At 52.8% G+C, this 26674-nt stretch overlaps 1 protein-coding gene across 1 annotated transcript in view; it reads right to left on the bottom strand.

Annotated features, from left to right (window-relative positions):
• NOTCH3 (notch receptor 3) overlaps window positions 1-26674 on the bottom strand; it is a 95234-nt gene that overhangs the window by 59968 nt on the left and 8592 nt on the right. The window contains exon 2 of the mRNA XM_029584516.1: window positions 16549-16630. Within this exon, the coding sequence (XP_029440376.1) occupies window positions 16549-16630 (82 nt within the window). The remainder of the gene's footprint in view (window positions 1-16548; window positions 16631-26674) is intronic.

The following is a 26674-nucleotide window of genomic DNA, read 5'->3' as shown; positions in this document are numbered from 1 at the left end:
TCACTGACTCTCCCTGTGTAAGCCGCCTCCCCCCAGACAGTCGCTTTACCGTCCCCGAGCCCTAACTTTCGAGGGCAGCGTGGCAGGTCCTTCTCCCCTTTGGGATTTGCGCGCGCGGCGTCCGAGGACCAGAGACTCGTAGACGGCCCCCTTCGCGCCCCAGTGCCACATCTGTGGCCGTTACTACGCATATGCGAGGAGAAATTATTAGAAATAGCTGCTGGAGTAAGTCTATAAAACTCAGCCTCCTGGAATGTGTGCCATGTAACAAGGAGATTTAACAAGCAGCAAAGCCCTTTTTAATTGGCATTGCCAACTAATTTCGTAATAGAGCCACTCCCCTCCCTTGCCATGCCAAGCCGGTTCTGGGTGTTGGGGGGGGGGGGGGGGGGAAGCATTGGTTGCATCACGATAGCACGGGCCAAAGGTCTTTCTGACCTCTCCTTCACTCCCTCCCCCAGCCAAGGTCCCGCAGACCAGAACGCGAGAAGAGGAGCTGCCCTCAGAGGACCCCCCCCTCCCACCCGGGGGGGGATCCTCCAGAAGCGTGCAGATTAACGCCCGATGCCGTCCCGCACTGGGCTACAGGCCCCAGGCTTAACATAAGCAGAAGATGGCGGGTTGCCCCGGGGTCTCCCCTCGCCAGCAGAGCAGGGCCGTTTGGAGGGAAGAGTTCTGAACCGTGAACCCAGAGCAACTGGTGCTGGCGGGGAAGGGATAGGGGGCAAGGACGGGGAAAAGTAAGGGAGGCAACAGTCTAAACCCCCCCTTCCCCCCCCCCCTTCCATTCCCACCCCACACTCCAAAAGGCTGCACAGTATCTGCTGGCAGTGGTATTTCCCGACTCAGTAGCAGCCCTGCAGGCCTCCGCCCCTCCCCTCCTGCAGCCTCACAAAGCCCTAGTCACTATGGTGACACAATAAGAGACCCTGCTTGTTCTCCCTGCTGTGAAAGCTGAGCCCTGGTTACACGAGAATTCCCATCAAACAATGCACCAATTGCTTCAAAATGGTAAAAAAAAAAATAAATTAAATAAATAAAAATGGGTGGGAGTGGAGGGGAGGGGACGGGAGGGGAGGGGAGGGGAGGGGAGGGGAGGGGAGGGGAGGGGAGGGGAGGGGGGAGAGACTCACATCTCGACCTCTAACACTGGCTCCCAAGCAAGGGAGGCGAGAGGACGAGGTTTAGCCTTGCACTTCAAGGAGCAGAGCAGGCAGAGGAATGAATCTGGCACGGCAACAAGGACCCGGCTGCATGTGCCAGGGGCCCCTTCTCCAGGAAAGCAGGCAGGCCCCCCCCCCCCCCTAATCATTCCTTGCATGGCTCTGGCAAGGCAATCCTGGAGGGGAAGAGATCGGCCAATGGGCTGATTCACAGCTCCCTTACACCATTCCCTACAGTACCCCCTGCTGGGAGAGGCTGGGAGTGCGGGAGCTGCGAGCTCCCTCCCGCACCACTGCCTGCAACGCCCCCTGCTGGGAGAGGCTGGGAGTGCGGGAGCTGCGAGCTCCCTCCCGCACCACTGCCTGCAACGCCCCCTGCAGGGAGAGGCTGGGAGTGCGGGAGCTGCGAGCCCCTCCCGCACCACTGCCTGCAACGCCGCCTGCAGGGAGAGGCTGGGAGTGCGGGAGCTGCGAGCTCCCTCCCGCACCACTGCCTGCAACGCCCCCTGCTGGGAGAGGCTGGGAGTGCGGGAGCTGCGAGCTCCCTCCCGCACCACTGCCTGCAACGCCCCCTGCAGGGAGAGGCTGGGAGTGCGGGAGCTGCGAGCTCCCTCCCGCACCACTGCCTGCAACGCCTCCTGCTGGGAGAGGCTGGGAGTGCGGGAGCTGCGAGCCCCTCCCGCACCACTGCCTGCAACGCCTCCTGCTGGGAGAGGCTGGGAGTGCGGGAGCTGCGAGCCCCTCCTGCACCACTGCCTGCAACGCCCCCTGCTGGGAGAGGCTGGGAGTGCGGGAGCTGCGAGCTCCCTCCTGCACCACTGCCTGCAACGCCGCCTGCTGGGAGAGGCTGGGAGTGCGGGAGCTGCGAGCCCCTCCCGCACCACTGCCTGCAACGCCCCTGCTGGAGAGGCTGGGAGTGCGGGAGCTGCGAGCTCCCTCCTGCACCACTGCCTGCAACGCCCCCTGCTGGGAGAGGCTGGGAGTGCGGGAGCTGCGAGCCCCTCCCGCACCACTGCCTGCAACGCCCCCTGCTGGGAGAGGCTGGGAGTGCGGGAGCTGCGAGCTCCCTCCCGCACCACTGCCTGCAACGCCCCCTGCTGGGAGAGGCTGGGAGTGCGGGAGCTGCGAGCTCCCTCCCTGCACCACTGCCTGCAACGCCCCCTGCTGGGAGAGGCTGGGAGTGCGGGAGCTGCGAGCTCCCTCCCGCACCACTGCCTGCAACGCCTCCTGCTGGGAGAGGCTGGGAGTGCGGGAGCTGCGAGCTCCCTCCCGCACCACTGCCTGCAACGCCTCCTGCAGGGAGAGGCTGGGAGTGCGGGAGCTGCGAGCCCCTCCTGCACCACTGCCTGCAACGCCCCCTGCATGGGAGAGGCTGGGAGTGCGGGAGCTGCGAGCCCCTCCTGCACCACTGCCTGCAACGCCGCCTGCAGGGAGAGGCTGGGAGTGCGGGAGCTGCGAGCCCCTCCTGCACCACTGCCTGCAACGCCCCCTGCAGGGAGAGGCTGGGAGTGCGGGAGCTGCGAGCTCCCTCCTGCACCACTGCCTGCAACGCCCCCTGCAGGGAGAGGCTGGGAGTGCGGGAGCTGCGAGCCCCTCCCGCACCACTGCCTGCAACGCCGCCTGCAGGGAGAGGCTGGGAGTGCGGGAGCTGCGAGCTCCCTCCCGCACCACTGCCTGCAACGCCCCCTGCAGGGAGAGGCTGGGAGTGCGGGAGCTGCGAGCCCCTCCCGCACCACTGCCTGCAACGCCTCCTGCTGGGAGAGGCTGGGAGTGCGGGAGCTGCGAGCTCCCTCCCTGCACCACTGCCTGCAACGCCCCCTGCTGGGAGAGGCTGGGAGTGCGGGAGCTGCGAGCTCCCTCCTGCACCACTGCCTGCAACGCCCCCTGCTGGGAGAGGCTGGGAGTGCGGGAGCTGCGAGCCCCTCCTGCACCACTGCCTGCAACGCCTCCTGCTGGGAGAGGCTGGGAGTGCGGGAGCTGCGAGCTCCCTCCTGCACCACTGCCTGCAACGCCCCCTGCTGGGAGAGGCTGGGAGTGCGGGAGCTGCGAGCTCCCTCCCGCACCACTGCCTGCAACGCCCCCTGCTGGGAGAGGCTGGGAGTGCGGGAGCTGCGAGCTCCCTCCCTGCACCACTGCCTGCAACGCCTCCTGCTGGGAGAGGCTGGGAGTGCGGGAGCTGCGAGCTCCCTCCTGCACCACTGCCTGCAACGCCTCCTGCTGGGAGAGGCTGGGAGTGCGGGAGCTGCGAGTTCCCTCCTGCACCACTGCCTGCAACGCCCCCTGCTGGGAGAGGCTGGGAGTGCGGGAGCTGTCAGCTCTCCAACCGCCAGTGCCCGGGGCTGGGGAGAGAAGACACTTGTGGGGGAAGCTTGAGGCTGGGAAGAACCTGATTGACTTCATGTCTGGTCTTGTTTCAAAATAGATTTTCTCACCAGATCCTGCACGGTTTGGAAAGAGGAGTCCACTCCAGGCAGAGGCGAAGACCCAAGGGAACGAGAGACTGCCTTCTAATTTTATCATCCCATATTTATTCTTTTATTTTATTAATCACTTTATGTATGATTTTCGCAACACATGTGCAAATCAGGCCAAGAATGGTTCCTGAATCTGAATCTGGGTGAGTGCAAGATTATTCACATCCTGCTCTGGGGTTAAGCTGCTGCCACTTCTGAGTCACAGATACAACAAAAGCTGGAACTGTAATACCCAAAACCTAACTGTCCCCCCCCCTCCCCTACCCACCTCCCTGCAGAGAGAACACAAGGCTGCAATCACACCCCCACAGACAGAGAGACAGACAGACACACACACACACCCAGAGACAGAGACACACACACACACCCAGAGACACACACACACACACCCAGAGACACACACACACACACCCAGAGACACACACACACACACCCAGAGACAGAGAGACACACACACACACCCCCACAGATACACATACACTCAGAGACAGAGACACACATACACCCAGAGACAGAGACACACACACACACACCCAGAGACAGAGACACACACACACACCCAGAGACAGAGACACACACACACACAACCACAGATACACATTCACCCAGAGACAGAGAGAGACACACATACAACCACAGATACACATACACCCAGAGACAGAGACACACACACACCACAGATACACATACACCCAGAGACAGAGACACACACACACACACACCCACAGATACACATACACCCACAGAGACAGAGACACACACACACCACAGATACACATACACCCAGACAGAGACACACACACACACACACACACCCAGAGACAGAGAGACACACACACCCCCAGAGACACACACACACACACCCAGAGACAGAGAGACACACACACACACACACCCAGACAGAGAGACACACACACACACACACACACCCACAGATACACATACACCCAGAGACAGAGAGACACACACACACACACACCCAGAGACAGAGAGACACACACACACCCAGAGACACACACACACACACCCAGAGACAGAGAGAGACACACACACACACCCACAGATACACATACACCCAGAGACAGAGAGACAGACACACACCCAGAGACACACACACACACACCCAGAGACAGAGAGACACACACACCCACAGATACACATACACCCAGAGACAGAGACACACACACAACCACAGATACACATACACCCAGAGACAGAGACACACACACACACACCCACAGATACACATACACCCAGAGACAGAGACACACACACAACCACAGATACACATACACCCAGAGACAGAGACACACACACACACAACCATAGATACACATACACCCAGAGACAGAGAGAGACACACACACACCCAGAGACAGAGACACACACAACCACAGATACACATACACCCAGAGACAGAGAGACACACACACACACCCAGAGAGACACACACACACCCAGAGACACACACACACACACACCCAGAGACAGAGAGACACACACACACACCCACAGATACACATACACCCAGAGACAGAGACACACACACAACCACAGATACACATACACCCAGAGACAGAGACACACACACACACAACCATAGATACACATACACCCAGAGACAGAGAGACACACACACACACACTCAGAGACAGAGACACACACAACCACAGATACACATACACCCAGAGACAGAGAGACACACACACACACCCAGAGACAGAGACACACACACACACAACCACAGATACACATTCACCCAGAGACAGAGAGAGACACACATACAACCACAGATACACATACAACCAAAGAGAGAGACAGAGACACACACACACAGATACACATACACCCAGAGACAGAGAGAGACACATATACAACCACAGAGAAAGACAGAGACACACACACACACAACCACAGATACACATACAACCAGAGAGAGAGGGAGACAGAGACACCCCCCCCACAGATACACATACAACCAGAGACACACACACACACACCCACAGATACACATACAACCAGAGAGAGAGAGACACACACACACCCACAGATACACATACAACCAGAGAGAGAGATACACACACACCCACAGATACTCATACAACCAAAGAGAGAGAGACACACACACACACCACCACAAATACACATACAACCAGAGAGAGAGACACCCACAGATACACATACAACCAGAGAGTCACACACACACACACACAACCAGAGACAGAGACACACAACCAGAGAGAGAGACACACATTCGCACACACAACCACAAAGACAGACACACACACACACAGCCAGAGACAGAGAAACAGAGACACACACATAACCAGAGACAGAGAAACAGAGAGACACACACATAACCAGAGACAGAGAAACAGAGACACACAAAGACACATAACCAGAGACAGAGAAACAGTGACACACACAGACATATAACCAGAGACAGAGAAACAGAGAGACACACACATAACCAGAGACAGAGAAACAGAGACACACACAGACATATAACCAGAGACAGAGACACACACACACAGACAGAGAACGAGAACACCCACACAACTCCAAAGACAGAGACAACCGGACAGAGAGAGACACATGCAACCAGAGAATCACATGCACACACAAACATGACCCCAGAGAAAGGGAGACACACATTCACACAACCAAGAGAGAGGGAGTCACAAACACACATAACCACAGAGAGGGGGAGAGAGAGTGCAAGTGAGAGAAACACACACAGGACCAGACACACATGCACAACCATAGAGAAAGACACACACACACACTCACTCTTCTCCCTCCCAGTTACATCATTTCAGCTTCAGGCACTAAACCTTCACCTGCCTGACAAACTTCAACCCGCCCAACTGAAATAAAAAAATAAAAAAAAGCGCCTTATGAATACACCGACACCTGTTAGGCAATCCCAGGGTTTGTGGTGTGAGCGTGTGTGAGGCGTCAGGTACCTGTCTACACCCACTGCCCTGCTCTTTCAGTCCTGGGAGAGAAGGACACAGGGACAGTCGCGCTAAGGTGGAGAAGGAGGGGATAGGAGCACGGGAGAGGGCGGCGCTGAACTTGGCAGAGCAGCCTGACAAGCCGCGTTCTTCTGTCCCCCCCACTCCCACCCCCCCCGGCCCAGGCTAGGGGAAACGTGGCCACCAAGGAGGACACCTGGCCACGGAGGCCGAGCGAGAATTCCGTCCGGCTGACCTTCGTGGTATCCCAGTGACCCTCGAAACCGACCTCTCCCACCACCCCACCACCCCCCCAGAGCATGCATTTCCGATTCACCCGCGGTGGAAAAAAAAATAAAATAAAATAAATTCCTTCCTGACCCCCGCCACTCCAAATCTGACAGCAGGCGCCAGGCCACGTCCCACCGAATCCAGTCCTATCGGCGTTGCCCGCCCCCTCGCCTCCTCCCCTGCTCGGCCCCGAGCTGGGGAAAAAAAAAAAAAAAAAAATCAGAGGTGAGCTTGGGGAGGTCCCGCCGGAGAAACGTGGGCGGGAGTCGTGGGAGAGAAGCAGCCAGGGCCTGGGGTCCGCCGGGGGCCACGCACGCAGCGCAGCCAGGTGTAGCGTTACAGCCGGGCCCTGTCCGCCTCCTGCCTAAGAAGGAGTCACTTGTTTCTCTCCTCAAAGGGAACGCTCCCTGGCCACGGGGCGGCTTCACCTTCCCAACCTGTCTGTCCGGTTCCTAGGAAGCTATTCCAAGGAGTGGAGAAGAACAGCGGCAGGGAGAGCACGCACCAAAGCTGGTGCCCCCACTCCACCCTCCCCCTCCACATCCCTCCAGACTGTAACCGATCTCTCCCTCTCTCTCTCTCTCTGCATGTTTCCACATGGCACTGAACTGCCCCAAAGCTTTTCTTTGTTCTTGCATATGTAGCCAAGATGGGGCCATCCCTCTCCCCCCCCCCCCCCCCCCCCACCCACGCCAATTTTTTTTTTCCTGCATTGCCCCAGCTGTGTTACGGATGCCCCCTTCAGCTGAAGATCAAAATAATTCCTGCAGTGCAACAACCTGCCGGTGCGGGGGGGGGGGGGGGGCGGGGGGGAGGGAGGAGTGGGAGCTATCCCACCTGCCCCACGGACAGCCAAAAGACGAGGCACATCTATAAGAATTGTCCACAGATGTTTCCCCTACGTTGAGTTGAGTTGAGTTGGGTTGGGTTGGGTTGAGGTGGGCGCCTTCTTCGGACACCAGCACGAACAAAAGGCAAGCTTCGTTTTCTCCAGGGTGCTGTCTCTTCCGAAGAACCCCCTCCATTTTCAATAAACGTTATGAGGGGCCACAAGGTAGCCCAAAGCCATGAGAAGGGGGGGGGGGGGATGTAAAACTTACCAAATTATCCTTGAACTACTACAAAAATCTTTGTGCATCATTATTTTCTATAAACTGAAGAATAAATCTGTATGTCTAAGCACGTAGAATTCTTTGGGTTACTATGACATTAAATTAAAAAAAAAAAAATAATAATAATAATACATTTTTAAGAGGTTCCCAGGTAACTAAATGTGTTATTTCAGATGTTCAGAGATACAGAAAAGAAGTGGTCCCAATATGAGCTTTGTGATCGAGTCGCTGTGAAAGACGCCTCTGGTTCGCTGCTCTCCAGGCAGACGAACGGTAAAATTACTCCAGGAAAACTTTAATTTTGTTTCCAAAAAAAAAAAAAAAAAATCCAAAACCAACCCATTTCTTGCCTTGCTGGTGTGTCCGGTGCAGATTTTCCCCTGGGCGCTCCCTCCCCCCCCCCCCCCCCCCACCCCAACCTCCTTCTGCCCAGAGATCCACTCCCAGTTCCTGTCCTGGCGGCAGATGGGCGTGCCCCCGTCAGGGTGATTCACCTGTTCCGAGGCGCGGCCTCAGCTCCAGGCGGATCCACCTGTGGGACTGCTGGGTGGGTTGTTTTTTGGTTTTTTTTTCTCCTCGCTCTCCTTTTCTGAATTCCAGCAGAGCGAGGAGGAGGAGGAGGAGGAGACAGAATGAACCTGTCGTAATCTCTCTCTCGGCACCTGACGTCCCCAGGGCTGCGATTACGGCCCAGCATTCCTTGAGAAAGATAAGATGATGAAAACTAACATTCACACACACACTTTTTACATCAATCCTGATCTAAAACTCCTCTGGCGACAGAGATCCCACTGTTTCCCGGAATAGCTCGTTCCGATTCCAGGCACTCCCCGCCCCCCACTCCCTCATAGCCTGAAAGCTGTCCCTCCATGCCCGACCTGTTCACCGCTGCTGTTTGTATCCACGTCTTGGTGCCCGGTATGGATGAAGAGCTAAACCCCTACCCTCTTTATAAGCCCCTCAATAGCCACTGCTATCCCTGGATCTGAGCGACAGGAATCAGATCGACTCTATGGGACCTGAGATGTGGACTGGCCGCTGTCAGAGACAGGATGCCGGGCTCAAGGGCCCTTGCTCTGAACCTGCAATTCTTATGTTCTTCTCTGAAGGCTGCTATCAAGCCACCCTTCGGCCTTTTTTTTTTTTTTTAATTCAGACTATTAAACTATTTAAACAAAACAGAAAATCCTTCAACCTGTCCTCCTCACTGGTCCTATCATCCATGACTCTAATTATTTCTGACGCTGGTCTCTGGATGTTCCTTTAGGAGCCCAAGACCGGACAACACATTCTATCGACACCTCTACCAGTGCTGAGCAGAACGGGAGATTGCTATGACTTACATCCGTTACCCCTGCTAAAATATCCTAACGAGGGGTTGTCTTAGGACACTCCAAGAGAAACTGAGTTCTTCTCTAACAGGGTCACACCAAGACCTCGCAAAGACCATCGGGAAGGGGGTGGAGGGATCTCACCTTCCTGCGGTGGATTGCCAACTTGGCTGTCGTTCAGTTTGATGGCAACCACTGGGCCATGTCTACTCCCGTTAACGGTGTTCTTGCCTGCGGCGAGGGAAGAGCGGCACACGGTCAAACTTGAGCAGGCAAATACTCCTCCGGATGCGCGAGAATGCTCTGATCATGACCAAAAAAACGCCTCCCGTAGGGATACCGTCACGCTATAAATCGGAGCGCAGAAGTTCTGGATTGGGGCGCTCCTGAGATAAAGGTCACAGGCTTGTTTCCATAAAGTTCATCTGTCGTCAAGCCCCTTAAAAAATAGGAAAGCTTAATGCTATAATGCATGCCCACATTCGTCTATAACCCCATCCAAACACTGGTGCCGTCATATATCCACATATCCATCCACACCCCTTCTACCTGCAAGGCACTTCTGTATCCACGCATTTACAATCCCCTCTGATACTCCCCCATTATCCATTCCTATCCCCTTCTGTATCTCAAGAGTCAATTCACCTCCACTCTGGTCACAGCTACAAGAAGCCGGCAGTCACCACGGCAATGATCTTTGTACCAGAGGGACCATGCCTTGATGAACAACCAAGATAATGATGGTCCCGAAAGAACTGGCAACATCTTTAGAGAACTAGTGAGCCGATGAAGGTCAGTTGAGGGAAGAGGGTGAAACGAACAGAGGACCAGCAGCTTATAGGCCGATTAATGGAGCTCCCTGCAAGACTACTGAAGGTCTCATCTCCTATGACACTCCATCCCAAGCTTGATAGCAACCAATATACCATCGTCAACTATGTATATAACTCTAGTGCTTGATCCCGATTAAAATGTCAAAGAAAAATTGTTTTCTGATCTTAACCATATCTTGACTAGAATTCTCAACAAGGACATGAACCTTGGCAATTTCAGTGTCAGAGTTGGACATCATGCAAGGACTCCAGAGTGGTACCCAGAGTTGTGAAAAGGCATTTTAGCACCCAGGGCTGGCAAGCATTATTTGCACCCTGATTCCCATTCCTTTCTCCCTCCATTCTGATCTCTTCTCTCTTCTTTGCCCCAACCTGAATGGGGCACTCTTCCTGGCTTCTTATCCATTGCCGGCCTGCACTTGCATTTTTAGTCAACTTTCTGTTCCCAAGTGGCTTTGCATTCTGGATGACTGCCCCCTCTACCCCTAATTACCACCACTAGGAAGAAAGGAGTAGAGACAGTCAAGTCTAATGGCATGCTACTGCTGAGAAAATGCAAGGAGCATGACAAGCATACAGCTACTTCCTTGATTATATCATCAGCGTCCACTATCAGAGAGAAGTTGGTATCACATGAGTAATGTAAGTATCCAGCAACTGCTACACTGGCTAGTCAGATTCATCTTTTTCATCTTGCTCCAAAACACTAAACACATCCAAAAGCAATGTGAAAGACTTATCATCAAGACTTTTCAAAACCTGAAAATCTGTGCCTTGCCTCCAACTATAGACAATAATAAGATCCCTGGAAGGGATTTAGAACTGCTCTTAACGAGGCTGTTTTTACTAAAGCCTTTGGCTATGCCACTTACTGTCTTCATAATTGGCTGATGAAAATACCAGTAAGACTCAAGCTCTTCTCAATTTGAAGAGAAAAGTCCACTCTGCCTGGATAGAGGATGCTTTATCCAAGCAGGACGACGACACACACCAACTCCTCAAGGCCAAAGTCCAAAGGAGGGATCTGGGAAATCAACAACCAGTGGTGGCAAGACAAAGCTAAGGAAATTCAGCACTGTGCAGACAGCCATGCCATACATAACTTTTTCCGAGCTATGCAAGCTGTTCATGGGTCAACAAAACACCTAATCTTCTGAAGCACAGGGAAAATCCTTGCCCACATTCTCAAAATAGCCTGCTGCAATCTATGTGAGCTTTGATTATCCCATGAGTTTTGTAGCCTGAGGAATGCAAGAGAAATTAAAGGAATACCACCTGGACTGGTATATGGCTTTCATTAACCTCAGTAAGGCTTTGACTCCATCAGTTGTGAAGTACTGTGTAAACTGCTGAACAGATTCTGATGTCCCAATGAGATGACTGTGACAGCTATGCATAAGGGCTTTGAAACAGAGCTTTTCACCATCCAAAGAATGGTCAGACAAAGATGTGTTATTGCCCAATGTTATTCACCATATTTCTAACTGCCATTCTAGTCTTCATTAAGGATCACCTCCCTCAGAAATTGATAATGGCTATCGTATGGACAGAGGGTTCTTCAGCTTGGAGCATCTATTGCCCAATGACCAAAGTATCTACAACATCTGTGGTCAACTTACAATCTGCCGATGAACTCATCTTTGCACACACCCAGGAAGATCTCCAGACTGCACTGAATTTCTTCACAATAGACGATGGTCAAAATCACCGACAACTAGCATCTCCATGCCGTAATACCTTGTATTCGGTAACACCCCTCACGGTCAGAATTCAGTTTGCACTTAAGCGTCCCATGAGATTTTATTTCTATTGGGAAAGAGGAAGTGATAATGGTCTTAAACTGCCAAATGAGAGATTCAGGGGAATCTAGTAGTTAGTTACCCAGGGAGGCGGTGGAATCTCCGTCTTTTGCAGGTTAGAGACACCATCTGACTGGGATAAAAACATAAGAAGAACATAAGAACATGCCATACTGGGTCAGACCAAGGGTCCATCAAGCCCAGCATCCTGTTTCCAACAGTGGCCAATCCAGGCCACAAGAACCTGGCAAGTACCCAAACACTAAGTCTATTCCATGTTACTGTTGCTAGTAATAGCAGTGGCTAATTTCTAAGTCAACTTAATTAATAGCAGGTAATGGACTTCTCCTCCAAGAACTTATCCAATCCTTTTTTAAACACAGCTATACTAACTGCACTAACCACATCCTCTGGCAACAAATTCCAGAGTTTAATTGTGCGTTGAGTAAAAAAGAACTTTCTCCGATTAGTTTTAAATGTGCCACATGCTAACTTCATGGAGTGCCCCCTAGTCTTTCTATTATCCGAAAGCGCAAATAACCGATTCACATCTACTCGTTCTAGACCTCTCATGATTTTAAACATCTCTATCATATCCCCCCGCAGCTGTCTCTTCTCCAAGCTGAAAAGTCCTAACCTTTTTAGTCTTTCCTCATAGGGGAGCTGTCCATCCCCTTTATCATTTTGGTTGCCCTTCTCTGTACCTTCTCCATCACAATTATATCTTTTTTGAGATGCGGCGACCAGAATTGTACACAGTATTCAAAGTGCGGTCTCACCATGGAGCGATACAGAGGCATTATGACATTTTCCATTTTATTCATCATTCCTTTTCTAATTCCCAACATTCTGTTTGCTTTTTTGACTGCCGCAGCACACTGAACCGAGGATTTCAATGTGTTATCCACTATGACACCTAGATCTCTTTCTTGGGTTGTAGCACCTAATATGGAACCCAACATTGTGTAATTATAGCATGGGTTATTTTTCCCTATATGCATCACCTTGCACTTATCCACATTAAATTTCATCTGCCATTTGGATGCCCAATTTTCCAGTCTCACAAGGTCTTCCTGCAATTTATCACAATCTGCTTGTGATTTAACTACTCTGAACAATTTTGTGTCATCTGCAAATTTGATTATCTCACTCGTCGTATTTCTTTCCAGATCCACCTACAGGGGATGCTGCCAAGAGGCAGGGAACGGATCACCAGAGGTCCTGCCCAGCTCTTTCTCCCACTCCAGACGAGCTCCTGAGACTCCCTTCCAGCTCTGTCAGTCTCGGACTCCAGGAGACCCTCCCTCAGGTCCCTTCTAAGCCCCCATTCCCTCTTGCATTCCACCCTGCATACGGGGACCAAGCTCGCTAGGCCGAGGGGCTCCGTAACCCGAGCTCCACGACAGCTCCGCCATTCTTCCTCCAGTTAAGAGAGTTTCCCCTCTCTGTAGCGTCAAATTACATCCTCTTCTCTCTTCCATGTTACCCCGTGTAAACATATTGTCTACCTGATCCACGGATTGACCTTTTAAGTACACATAAACAATAATTATATCACCTCGGCCGCCTCCTCTCCAAGGTAAACATTCCTGGTTTTGGCTCCCTTCCTCTCCCCCCTCCCCACCTGCCCCCCCCCCCCCCCACTCCATCCCTCCCCACATGCCAAGCATGGGAAGCAGTTCTGTTCCGTCCTCTCATGGGACACAGAGAGAGAGACTTCAATTATTCCCTGGCTTGCTTTTACAAGTCGGTAATAGCTTTTAAATGCTTGTATTCCAGTCATGCTCATACACAAATTCAATTAGACTGTCACGGGAGGAGGGGTGCGGGGGGGAGAGAGAGAGAAAAGGCTCATAAGAAAAAGAGAGAGAGACAGACAGTCACATACAGACGGGGTGACTCTGGCGAGGCCTGCAAAGTGCCTCAGGTCTGAGAGAGAGAGAGAGAACCCGGGAACAGGGCACCGCTAAGACCCAGAGAGACGCGAACGGCCAAGAGGAAGGGAGTGCCCATCACGGGCAACGTCTCCAAGAACCGTCCGTCGGGGGGGGGGGGGGTGGAATACAGAGCCCCCCCTCCACCGTCCCCCAAAGGGTCTCTCCTGAATCCCAGCTGCCTTTCCCTTTTTCCCACCTCTGAACCCACAGCGCCACGTGAATGGAAGCCACACGACCGTCTCCCTCCCTCCCCCTCTCGGAGGGGATAAGGAAAACGGCGAGGGGGGAAGAAAGAAGCACAGAGACAAGGAGAGGGAGGAAGAGAGAAAGGTTTCCTCCTGGCCCTGCACTACCGCGGATGCGGCCAGGTTGCGCCTCGCGGGCAGGCTCGCGCGATACTGCCAGGCAAGGATGGACAGATGGTGGCAGCGGTGGGATACGAATGGCATCGCAGGGCGGTATCATCAGGCCGCCGCTCTCAGGTGTGGCGAGCTGGGGAGGGGGAAGAGGCGTGCAGCTGTGAGCCGGGGTGGGGGATCAGGTGCTGACCAGCAGCCGCCTCCAGTGTCTCTCCTCCGCCCGCCGCCATCACTTCCTTGCCTCCACCCTAACCCCATTCGGCTATGGAACGCACGAAACGCGCTACGTGGCCAGGGTGCACATGATTTGATTTTGGTTTCCTATGCGTCCTAACGTCCCTTTGCCTGCGGCCGCCCCCGCTTTATCACACCGTTTCGAAACCTTGAGGTCCCCATCAGACCTCATCCTCCCAAGGTCTCTCTCTCCCAGCTACCACCCCCCTCGGTATCTCAACTCTGCATCCTCCCCCCTCTACTGTCATCACGTCCTGTGCCCTTGGGATTTCTGTATCCCAAATGCCGGAGTTTTTTTGGTTGGTTTTTTTTTTTTGGGCACCAACTCTTATCCTGAAATACGGTGAAGAACCCGGGTGCAACCTCTGCACTATTTTTCCTGCTCCCGCCGAGACGTCTGCCCTGTCGCAAATCCTAATGCAATCTGCACAAGGACGCGCTAGGTGACACGGGGCGAGCCCAGTACCGGGGCTGGAAGGCCCTTTCCCCTCTCGGGCGTTAGGGCGGCCCCAAGGCTCAGGAGCCCTTTAAAAAAAAATAAATAAATAAATATCGGGGGACGTTTTGTAACGCGGGCTTCGCGAACACGAGAGGCGCGTCGCAGTCTCCGGGAACCGAAACGTAAGGGGGGGACGGAAAGGGAGACGGACTAGGGGGCCTGCCGCGACCTCGTAGCTAAACGAGACAGAACCGCCCGGGCCGGGAGAAACCCTGAGCCACGAGGCGGTCACGGAAAGGTCTCTCCCTGGTCCCAAAAAAAAAAAAATTCCTCCACCGCGGCTACGTCAAAATACAAAAAAAATCAGTACAGATCCCGGGGCTTGGAAACAAGCGGAGACTCGGCTAGTCCGGGATCCCTTTTGTTAGGGATCGAGCACGAGGGGCTACAACCGGACGGCACGGCCCGAACTTCCACCACAGCTGGAGAGCAGGGGAAGGAAGCAGAGAGGCAGGTCCCGTGTCCCCCCCCCCCCCAGGCTCTGCTCCTCCACCACCACCACCAACTTCAAATTCCCCTCCTGCCCACCTGCCGGAATAGCAAAAGGTTAACTTTACATGAGGACAGCGAGGAAAAGCATGGGAGGGACAGGAGAGAAGTGACGGAGGAGGGGGGAGCCAAGAGGTAAGAGATCAAGTGAGGAGACAGAGGAGAAAGGGGGAAAAACAGGTTATCTTGACTTCTGCGGGAAGGCACTGCAAGAGGAAACAGCTGCAAAGGGCTGGTGATGCTGGTGGTGGGGGAAGATATTTAGGCTGCACTCTTGTCAGCAGTAAAAATACACCACGCGTGGGCAAAAAAAAAAATAAAAGAGATTTTATACGGACTTCCACATTGAGCATGGAGCGGTCAGACAGCGTTGAGGAGCGGCCGGGGCGCTCCCTAGGAAAAACCTGAAGCACAAGGGCAGGACCCTCACCCTAGATCTTTACTGCCCTCCCCCATCCCCCACCACCATCGCCTCTCCAGCAGGGATCCAAATTCAAAACGCACCCTCTCAGGGGGTTGAAAATGACAACTTCCAGCTCGGCGCTCCGCTTCTCGTGGAAGGCACCGGATCAGAAAGCCCCGGGGAACCGAGTGCTTAAACCGCCCTCCCCCATCACCATCACCTCCCTGCACCCCCCCCCCCAAAAAAAAAATCCAGGACTGGCTCTGCCTGTTTCCTAGGCCGGAGGCACCTGGCAGCAAGGAAACAGGCCGAGACCAAAAGAGGCAGTAATAACTGTATTACAGAACACCGCACATATAATACTAATAATGTACATATAATACATACATAATATACATCTCTCTCCGTCCCCCTGTCCCCCCCAGCTTAGTGACTTCTGAGCCAAGTAACAAGTGTCTTGTTGGGTCTGCAAACTCTTAAGGGTAGCGAGTGATAAAAGCCACGCCCTTTTTCGGTGCAGTGCAGAGTACGCGGCCGGCGCAATCTTTACTAATCAATCCCGCTGCGCAAGAGGGCGCATTGCCTGCCGTTCCCCGCTGATAACTGGAAAGAACCTGTCACAACAGGGCTGGGGGACGAGGCAAACAAAAAAACCAAAAAAACTTACACGCAGGCGGCCACCCCGTTGGAGTACATGGTGCATCTCCCGCCGTTCTCGCAGGGCTTGAAGCCATCCAAACACTGCAGGCCTGGGGAGAGAAGGAGAAGAGAGAGAGAGTTAAAAACAACAGGTTACGGTACAGATGTGAAGTGGTGGGGAGGCGGAGGGCCACTGAGATATCAAAAGCTCAACCTACCAGGACCTTTTATGGACAATTTCTGTGTTTGCACGCTACAAAATCCAGCAAACGGGGTGAAATTATACCTCCATGTACAGGAGGGGCCTCTTTCCTCTATCTCCCCCTGTCCGCATGCATAAAAATCCCCCCCTCCCCCCAGGTCATTTCTAATCACAGGCATGTGCATAACTTGCACACAAATAATCTCACCATCACCGTAGACTGATAAACCCAAAAATCCCCCTGGGAAGGGTTCAGGACGATACCTGTGGCGGGGGGGGGGGGGGGGGGGAGTGGTGTAAAACGGCAAAGCTGCCTCTTAAAGAGCAGCAGTGGGGCTGTGTCATGCTCCCAGGCTGCAGCAGCAAAGTCCTCCTGCACGGGAGGGGATGGGCAAGGCTGAGCTATACTGCCCAGTTAGTGGCCCATGAGCAAAAAGGAGCAACCTCCTGCAGGCACTCAGGTTTGCACGGCTCACCTCCCGGGAGATTGTCCTTAAATTAGAGAGAGAGAGAGAGAGAGAGAGCGCCGTGATAAAGGCGAGGAGGAGTGATGGCCAGAACTAGGACAGTGTGAGCGGTGGCAACCGGGTGTGGGGGGGTCAGATGGTCCTTGTACAGGCAGACGGTAGCAGTGCTGTTTCAAGGCACAGGAGGACAGACAGCAGCACGGCCAACAGGGCTGCTGGCCCACGTGTCACAAAGGTAGCATCAGGGTCACCCCCCCCCCCCGGAAAAGTGGTACTTAAAGAAGAAAAAGGTTGAATGGTCACCTCTCAACTTTCTCCTCCTCCCCAGGATCACCAGGGGAGGAAGGAAGATCCCCCCCCCCCCCCCCAACACACCCCCATCCAGACTTTGTGTTATAGCGCACGAGAATCGAAGGGGCCTGGCCTCTGCCCACCATCCCCATTGCAGGCCCCGGCATCGCAGGCTGCGGATCCTAACATGGCCGACTTTGCCTTTCACCCTCCTGCGACGGAAAATGAAAGGCCCGATTGTACTGCGGCAGCAAACCGCTGTCATATGCTCTCTCTCTCTACAGGGCTTTGAGTGCCTGTGCTACGCGGGAACAAGCCGGCTATTATTCTGAGGGAGAGGGACAGGAAGAGGCTCACGCAGGACCAAAGGGGACGGGTCTGAAGAGGGTCAGGTCCCAGCACTGAGCCCAAGAAGACTTCCAGGGTGGGTCACAAACGATGGGGCCCCCCCCCCCAAACGCCCCCTTTCCCAGGAAAGTTAAAAAAAAATATTTTTTTTTTGAAAAGGACCACGGCCAACCACAGGACACGTCACCATCCCAAAACCAGAATCTGGGCGTGGGTGAGAGGACGGAGTGTTCTCCCACGGACCCGCCTCCCGCCACGAAACAGCAGGCACAACGCCAGAGCATGACGAGGGGGGAATGTTGTGCGCATCACAGCCACAAATGCATAATCTAAATCCATCACAGCAGTGAAACGGAAAAAAAATTTAAAAAAAAAAAAATCTTAATTTAAAAATGACCCCCAACTCCTCACCCCCAAACACCCCCCCCCCCCCTCCCACACACACAAATCTCTGTGCAAACAGCAGCGGCCATAAAATAATTACTTTCGTCATTTGGGAGAGAGGGGGGGGGAAGTGGTGGGGGAGCAGTGGCTTTCGTGTGGTTCCAATGGGCCACCGTCTCCCCGCAATTCTTTCCTCTCAATTTTGTGGCTAGTGATAGCCAATAAAAAAAAAAAAACAAACCATAAAAAAATCTGGTCAGCAGCGAAGGGGGAGGCTTCCTCCAGCTCTGCTTGCGGGAAAAGGGCCACGACAGCCGACGTTAAAGGAACGCGTGCGCCAAATTCCTGCTGGCCACACACAGCCACTGGGTGGGCTGCCTTCGTGGACATTGGAGGGATAAAATGAAAAGACCAAGCGATAGCCTGCAGACGTTCAAATACATCTAAAAGGTATTTTTTTTTTAAAAAAACGTGTCCCGGTGCCACTCATGGCGTGGCCTCTTGTTCTTCCACGGACGCGCCACCAGGACCAGCCAGGCACGTGGCACATCATTCCACAGGCCCGCTGCTAACCAGACAGACGGCCCAGGCGGCCCCTTTCCTCGCCCAAACAGATCTCTGCCGCCTCCCCGTCACGAAGGCAAAGACCAAGACCAGAACCAAAAAAAACTGTACCTTAGCAAAACCCCCCCACATGGTGACCGCCATTGTTTGAACTCAGGGGCTGGGGGATTAGGGTGTTTTTGGGAGAGCGACTTAGGAGGGGAAGGTGGCGGGCGGGCAGATGTGAGAGGGGATGAGAGGGTGCAGAACTGCTTCTCCTCCTCCTTATCTCTCCAGCCCCCCCCCCCCCCCAAAGATCCCAGAATCTCTCTCACCTCCTCCTTCCGCTCCACTCACATCCAGCATCCCACACCCTGATACACACACACACACACATCTGCAAGCCCCCTATACACAATCCAGACACCTCCCACCCTCTCCCCTGCTCCGAATCAAACATCTGTTCCTGTTCCTCCCCAGCACAGCCCAAGTTGTTATTATTATTCTCAGCCCGGACTAGAAGGGAGTAGGCAACCCTCTCCAGAAAGCAGAATGGGAGGGCATCACCATATCCTGCCTGACTTATCTCATTCCGGAGGAGATACAGGCCTCTGGAGCTTCTGAAAATCCCTCCTGCCAGGGCTGCTCACTGCCACCCCCACAAACTGAAAGAAATTAGTGCTGTCCCCGGACTAATCTCCATCACAGCCCCGCGCAGAAGTCACACTGATAAAAACGCAAAGCATGAATACAGCACGGACAGCTGAAGAGCAGATCCTCATCAGAGCCCCGTGCAGGCGTCACACTGATACACGTAAAGCATGAATACAGCACAGACAGCTGAAGAGCAGATCTTCATCAGAGCCCCATGCAGGCGTCACACTGATACACGTAAAGCATGAATACAGCACAGACAGCTGAAGAGCAGAACTTCATCAGAGCCCCATGCAGGGGTCACACTGATACACGTAAAGCATGAATACAGCACAGACAGCTGAAGAGCAGATCTTCATCAGAACCCCATGCAGGTGTCACACTGATACACGTAAAGCATGAATATAGCACAGACAGCTGAAGAGCAGATCTTCATCAGAACCCCATGCAGGTGTCACACTGATACACGTAAAGCATGAATATAGCACAGACAACTGAAGAGCAGATCTTCATCAGAGCCCCGTGCAGGCGTCACACTGATACACGTAAAGCATGAATATAGCACAGACAACTGAAGAGCAGATCTTCATCAGAGCCCCGTGCAGGCGTCACACTGATACACGTAAAGCATGAATACAGCACAGACAGCTGAAGAGCAGATCTTCATCAGAGCCCCATGCAGGGGTCACACTGATACACGTAAAGCATGAATACAGCACAGACAGCTGAAGAGCAGATCTTCATCAGAACCCCATGCAGGTGTCACACTGATACACGTAAAGCATGAATACAGCACAGACAGCTGAAGAGCAGATCTTCATCAGAGCCCCGTGCAGGCGTCACACTGATACACGTAAAGCATGAATACAGCACAGACAGCTGAAGAGCAGATCTTCATCAGAGCCCCGTGCATGTGCCACACTGATACACGTAAAGCATGAATACAGCACAGACAGCTGAAGAGCGGATCTTCATCAGAGCCCCATGCAGGTGCCACACTGATACACGTAAAGCATGAATACAGCACAGACAGCTGAAGAGCAGATCTTCAGAGCCCCGTGCAGGTGCCACACCGATACAAAATGCAGGAACACAGCATGGAGAGCAGAAACGTTTTATAAGCATGGGGTACACTCACAATGAAAGGTGCACACCTTTTCTTCTAAACAGTACAGACGCAGGCCTCATAAAATCTATCAGGACAACCAAGGGAGAACGAACAAGAAAACCCAAACACATCAAGAAGATGTGTTTATACCCCAGCTCAGGTATAAAATCCAGCGGCCCGTAGGAGGCAGAGCCTGGCAGAACGCTAACGATCCAAACATTTTCAGCGTGATCCCATCAAGCAGAAGGAATCCTTCCCCCTCCCCCCCCCCCCATACAGGCAGATACAGTAAAGTTCGTGGGAGAGCGGGCGAGCGCACACTCACCTGTGCGCGCGATTCACTAAAACAAAATATTTAAATTAACGCCTCTTTTTTGACAGGAGCGGCGGCTGTCAGCGGGTTTGACAGCCGACGCTCAATTTTGCCGACATCGGTTCTCGAGCCCGCTGACAGCCACGGGTTCGGAAACCGGACGCCGGCAAAATTGAGCGTCCGGTTTTCAACCTGCAAGCAGTGGGCTTATTTTACTTTTTTTAATTTATTTTTGATTATTTTTAACTTTCGGGACCTCCGACTTAATATCGCCATGATATTAAGTCGGAGGGTGCACAGAAAAGCAGTTTTTACTGCTTTTCTGTGCACTTTCCTGGTGCCGGCAGAAATTAGCGCCGACCTTTGGGTCGGCGCTAATTTCTGAAAGTAAAATGTGCGGCTTGGCTGCACATTTTACGGGAATAGCTAATAGCGCCCACAACATGCATTTGCATGTTGTGGGCGCTATTAGTTTCGTGGGGGTTGGACGCGCGTTTACTGAATAAGGGGTAACGCTAGCGCGTCCAAACGCGGGTTAACAGTGCGCTCCGCCGGAGCTCACGGTACTGTATCGGCCTGATAGATTGAAATCCGGGGCCTTACTGCGCCACCGCCAATGTTAAGACCAGGGTCGAAGCAGGGTATGGGATAACACACTCACGTTTGCCATGGAGACAAAAGGCCAGTGGCTTACCTGACCGATGACAGCCTGGGCTGGGAGCGCCGGACACCGGGGACGGACAGCTCCATGCACGTCCAAGTTCCCGCATCACCTTCCTCTCCAGGCCCCCACCCGTCTCTGCCTGTTGGGAGCCCATGACCCACTGGTCTCGAGAGACTCCATCGGTCCCGGCCCAGTTCTTCCGGTCCACTCGTGACACTCCCTGACCAATAGACGGGGGTGGGGGGGGGGGGGGGGAATGAGTACGCCTATGTCCCAGTTACACAAGTTTCTGCAAACCAGGAGGTGATGAAGGAGGATACGCGTAGGGGCGGGGAGAGAGTCGGCGAGCGCTGGGCGAGCACCCCCAGCCCAGGATGATAAAGTTTGCAGGCTAAGAAGCGCCAATCGCTTTTCCCGAGCGATGCTGACGGAAAGCGGCGCCATTAAGCAAACAAGGAACCTGCGTGCATTTCACTACCACCAACCGGCCCTGCTCGTCCTTCCCCCCCCCCAAAAAAATTATAAAAATAAATAATAATTTTACCTCTTCCAGCGTCGATATTATGCATAAAGTTCCTTCTGCTTCAGTTGTAGGGCCCTGAATTCAAGTGAGTTTTCAGCTAAAAACCTACGCATCCCAAGTTTGGCGAAAAGAGGCGTTTAAGTCAGTCATCCAACTCTTTTTGAATATCGGTCTCTCAGTCACTAAGTGCGTTTCTCATGGGCACAGAAGGCAACCCTTAGTGAGAGACAGACATATACCTAGACCCTTTCTGTCCATACGGGGCTCAGGCAGTCCACAGACCTAGGAGGGGGGGGGGGGAGATAATACCCGCATCACCACGAGGTGCCCCGCCAACTGCCTTCAGCACCCCAAGTCTTATCCATCACGCACGGCAGCAAAGGGGCTGCTGCTGTGATCTTACATTCTCCCCCCGACTCTGCCGGTGGTGCCCGAAGTCCCTGCTAAAATAAGAGATCTCACCCCTCGGGAGGGCGGGCCGGTGTGAAAAATATTCTCTAAAATATACCCCCCGCCGCCGCCTTCCGCTATATCATAATCCGGACTATACTCCATGCCTTACCCCACATCACTTAAAACAGCTGATATGAGTTATACAAGTTGTATTTTTTGCTGTTGATTTTAACTTGTTTGATGTTACTTGCTCCCAAATGTATTAAGTTGTTGTATCTGAAAAACCGGAGTGAAGGCAGCCAGCTAAATTCCCGTATATAAAAGCTTTTAAATAAATAAATAAATCAAACAAAACAAAACACCCCAAAACTACACACAGTTTTATGCTTTAATGCACACAAAGCTCTAATCACATTTCAGGAGTCACTATTTTGTAAAGGGGGGGGGGGGGAGAGGCAGACATGAATCCTAGGGGGTGTTCTCCTCACCAGCTTTCTCTACCCCCCCCCCTGCCCCCCAAATCTAGATAAGTAGAAAACAAATAAAACTGACACCCCCCCCCCCCCAGGGAAATGCCTCACTCCAAATCCTGACCTGGCTGATGCAGAAGCCTTCAGTATAGGGGCACATCTGGATCAAAAGCCAGGACCCACTCTGCCGGTGATGTGACCTAACAACTGGGAGCATGGAGAGCCCTAGTTACTTATTTAAACACTTTTCATATTCCACCCAGAGTAAAATTTCATGCACAGCGGATTTATTTGGTGACAAAACCTTCCAGTTACATTCCTCTTACCTGCCCTCTCCACTCCGGCATTTGCCAAGCAAGACCTTTAACCTCTCTTCACTCAAATAAAGGGCGACAGCCTTCCTAGGTGTGCAGGAAGTGGATCTGCCTGCACGGCCTTCATTATACACAAATCTGTTCTCAGGCATCCTGAACGCCTGACCCAAGGGCTTATTACTGGTCAGGCTCACAGCCAACAGGGCGGGGCTGGGGGGAGGCAGGAGAGAAGCCCCTCCACATCATGGTCACTCAGGCTAGAGAGGCCTCACTGGGGGTCAGAGATAAGTGGGAATTTCATACCCTGAGCACAGGCTCAGTTCTTAAAAAACAAAAAACAAAAAAACCCAACAACAACAAACCACACTAAACCACTAAGCCACCTGTCTCTGGACCTTTGTTGATATAAAGGTAAAAAAAGAAAAAGGAGATTTTGTCAAAAGTTGTTTCTGGGAATCAAAAGTGTATTCCCTTTTGTCACAACCACACTACAGTTTAAACAATTTCCTTCGTTCATCTGTCTGTGCTGTATTCATGCTTTACGTACATCAGTGTGACACCTGCATGGGGCTCTGATGAAGATCCGCTCTTCAGCTGTCTGTGCTGTGTTCCTGCTTTACGTGTATCAGTGCGACGCCTGCATGAGGCTCTGATGAAGATCCGCTCTTCAGCTGTCTGTGCTGTATTCATGCTTTACGTGTATCAGTGCGACGCCTGCACGGGGCTCTGATGAAGATCCGCTCTTCAGCTGTCTGTGCTGTATTCATGCTTTACGTGTATTAGTGTGACGCCTGCACGGGGCTCTGATGAAGATCCGCTCTTCAGCTGTCTGTGCTGTATTCATGCTTTACGTGTATCAGTGTGACCCTGCATGGGGCTCTGATGAAGATCTGCTCTTCAGCTGCCTGTGCTGTATTCATGCTTTACGTGTATCAGTGTGACGCCTGCACGGGGCTCTGATGAAGATCTGCTCTTCAGCTGTCTCTGCTGTATTCTTGCTTTACGTGTATCAGTGTGACACTTGTATGGGGCTCTGATGATGATCTGCTCTTCAGCTGTCTGTGCTGTATTCATGCTTTACGTGTATCAGTGTGACCCTGCATGGGGCTCTGATGAAGATCCGCTCTTCAGCTGTCTGTGCTGTATTCATGCTTTACGTGTATCAGTGCGACGCCTGCATGGGGCTCTGATGAAGATCCGCTCTTCAGCTGTCTGTGCTGTATTCATGCTTTACGTGTATCAGTGCGACGCCTGCATGGGGCTCTGATGAAGATCCGCTCTTCAGCTGTCTGTGCTGTATTCATGCTTTACGTGTATCAGTGCGACGCCTGCATGGGGCTCTGATGAAGATCCGCTCTTCAGCTGTCTGTGCTGTATTCATGCTTTACGTGTATCAGTGCGACGCCTGCATGGGGCTCTGATGAAGATCCGCTCTTCAGCTGTCTGTGCTGTATTCATGCTTTACGTGTATCAGTGCGACGCCTGCATGGGGCTCTGATGAAGATCCGCTCTTCAGCTGTCTGTGCTGTATTCATGCTTTACGTGCATCAGTGTGACGCCTGCATTGGGGCTCTGATGAAGATCTGCTCTTCAGCTGTCTGTGCTTTATTCATGCTTTACGTGCATCAGTGTGACACCTGCATTGGGGCTCTGATGAAGATCTGCTCTTCAGCTGTCTGTGCTGTATTCATGCTTTACGCATATTAGTGTGACGCCTGCATGGTGCACTGATGATGAAGATCCGCTCTTCAGCTGTCTGTGCTGTATTCATGCTTTACGTGTATCAGTGTGACGCCTGCATTGGGGCTCTGATGAAGATCTGCTCTTCAGCTGTCTGTGCTTTATTCATGCTTTACGTGCATCAGTGTGACGCCTGCATTGGGGCTCTGATGAAGATCTGCTCTTCAGCTGTCTGTGCTGTATTCATGCTTTACGTGCATCAGTGTGACACCTGCATTGGGGCTCTGATGAAGATCTGCTCTTCAGCTGTCTGTGCTGTATTCATGCTTTACGCATATTAGTGTGACGCCTGCATGGTGCACTGATGATGAAGATCTGCTCTTCAGCTGTCTGTGCTGTATTCATGCTTTACGTGCATCAGTGTGACACCTGCATTGGGGCTCTGATGAAGATCTGCTCTTCAGCTGTCTGTGCTGTATTCATGCTTTACGTGCATCAGTGTGACACATGCATTGGGGCTCTGATGAAGATCTGCTCTTCAGCTGTCTGTGCTGTATTCATGCTTTACGCATATTAGTGTGACGCCTGCATGGTGCACTGATGATGAAGATCTGCTCTTCAGCTGTCTGTGCTGTATTCATGCTTTACGTGCATCAGTGTGACACCTGCATTGGGGCTCTGATGAAGATCCGCTCTTCAGCTGTCTGTGCTGTATTTGCATATCCCTGATTTACTTGGATTCAGAATGTTAGGTCTGGTTAATTAGGGGCCACTTTCACAGCCTTGAGACATGAATATGGCCCCAGGAATTAATTAAAAACTTAGAGTGAACTAAAAACCATTTGCTAACTCTTCAGTTGGTCTTAGCTGCCTGCTGCTGCTGCCTTATTTAAGTCCAGTAATTCATTTCTGCATTCATTCTCGTGTCTTCCCTCCCCCATTCACAGTGTGGGGCTTACGCCAAGATTTAAATGTGGATTAACCTCTAAGAGATCTTCATCAGGAAACCTGGAGGTGGGGGATCCTCCAAACCATGTCCAGAGACCCCGGTTCTAATTCCAACCCCCAGCCGCCGTGACCTTCGAGAAAAGTGACTCAAGGTCAGGGCCAGTCACAGCACGGAAGTGCTCCCGAGATCAAAGGCAGAGAAATATCCCCCCCCCCCCCCCCCCGAAAAGGTCCTCCCTAACTTTAATATTTATCACCCAGGCTCCTACCCCCAGGTTTAAAGTTGAGGGCTTGCACTTTTTCCCTTGCACAAAATTGCAATCAGCAAGGAGCTGAAAGTCAATAAGTAAACCTGCGTTTTCAGCAAATGGCAGATTTCAGAATTTGAAGGCTGGGGCTTAACCACACGTGGAGCCCCCTGGGCCACTGCTTTGGCTAAATAAACAGTTTTCTCCGGAAAGAAGAGACGCGAAAAGAAAAAAAAACCAGAGAAATAAGTCGCCGACGAGTTACGCAGCCGGGGGGTTTTTCGGGGTTTTTAAAGCGAGCGGTAGCTCGGCAGGGCGCGCGCCACAGGGATATCCCCCCCCCCCCCCCGGGTGGGCTCCTCGCTGCGGCCCCCGGTCCCCGCGGCGACGTCTGCTTGGGGTTTCAGACGGAAAGCTCGAGCCCTTAAAATCACCCAGCGCGCGGAGGCGCGGGGCTCCCGAAATCCAAGCTCGGATTTGAATGTCAGGACAAGGGGCCCATCCTGCGGGTCCTTCCCTTTCCGACCCCTGCCCTTCCGTACCCGCCCGTGAAATGCTTTGATGCCATGCAGGGTTTAAAAAAACACCAAACAAAAACAATAAA

The sequence above is a fragment of the Rhinatrema bivittatum genome, chromosome 19, assembly GCF_901001135.1.
Source record: "Rhinatrema bivittatum chromosome 19, aRhiBiv1.1, whole genome shotgun sequence".
NCBI lineage: Eukaryota > Metazoa > Chordata > Amphibia > Gymnophiona > Rhinatrematidae > Rhinatrema > Rhinatrema bivittatum.
The sequence above is the reverse complement of the archived record's forward strand: the minus strand, read 5'-3'. Positions and strand labels throughout refer to the sequence as shown.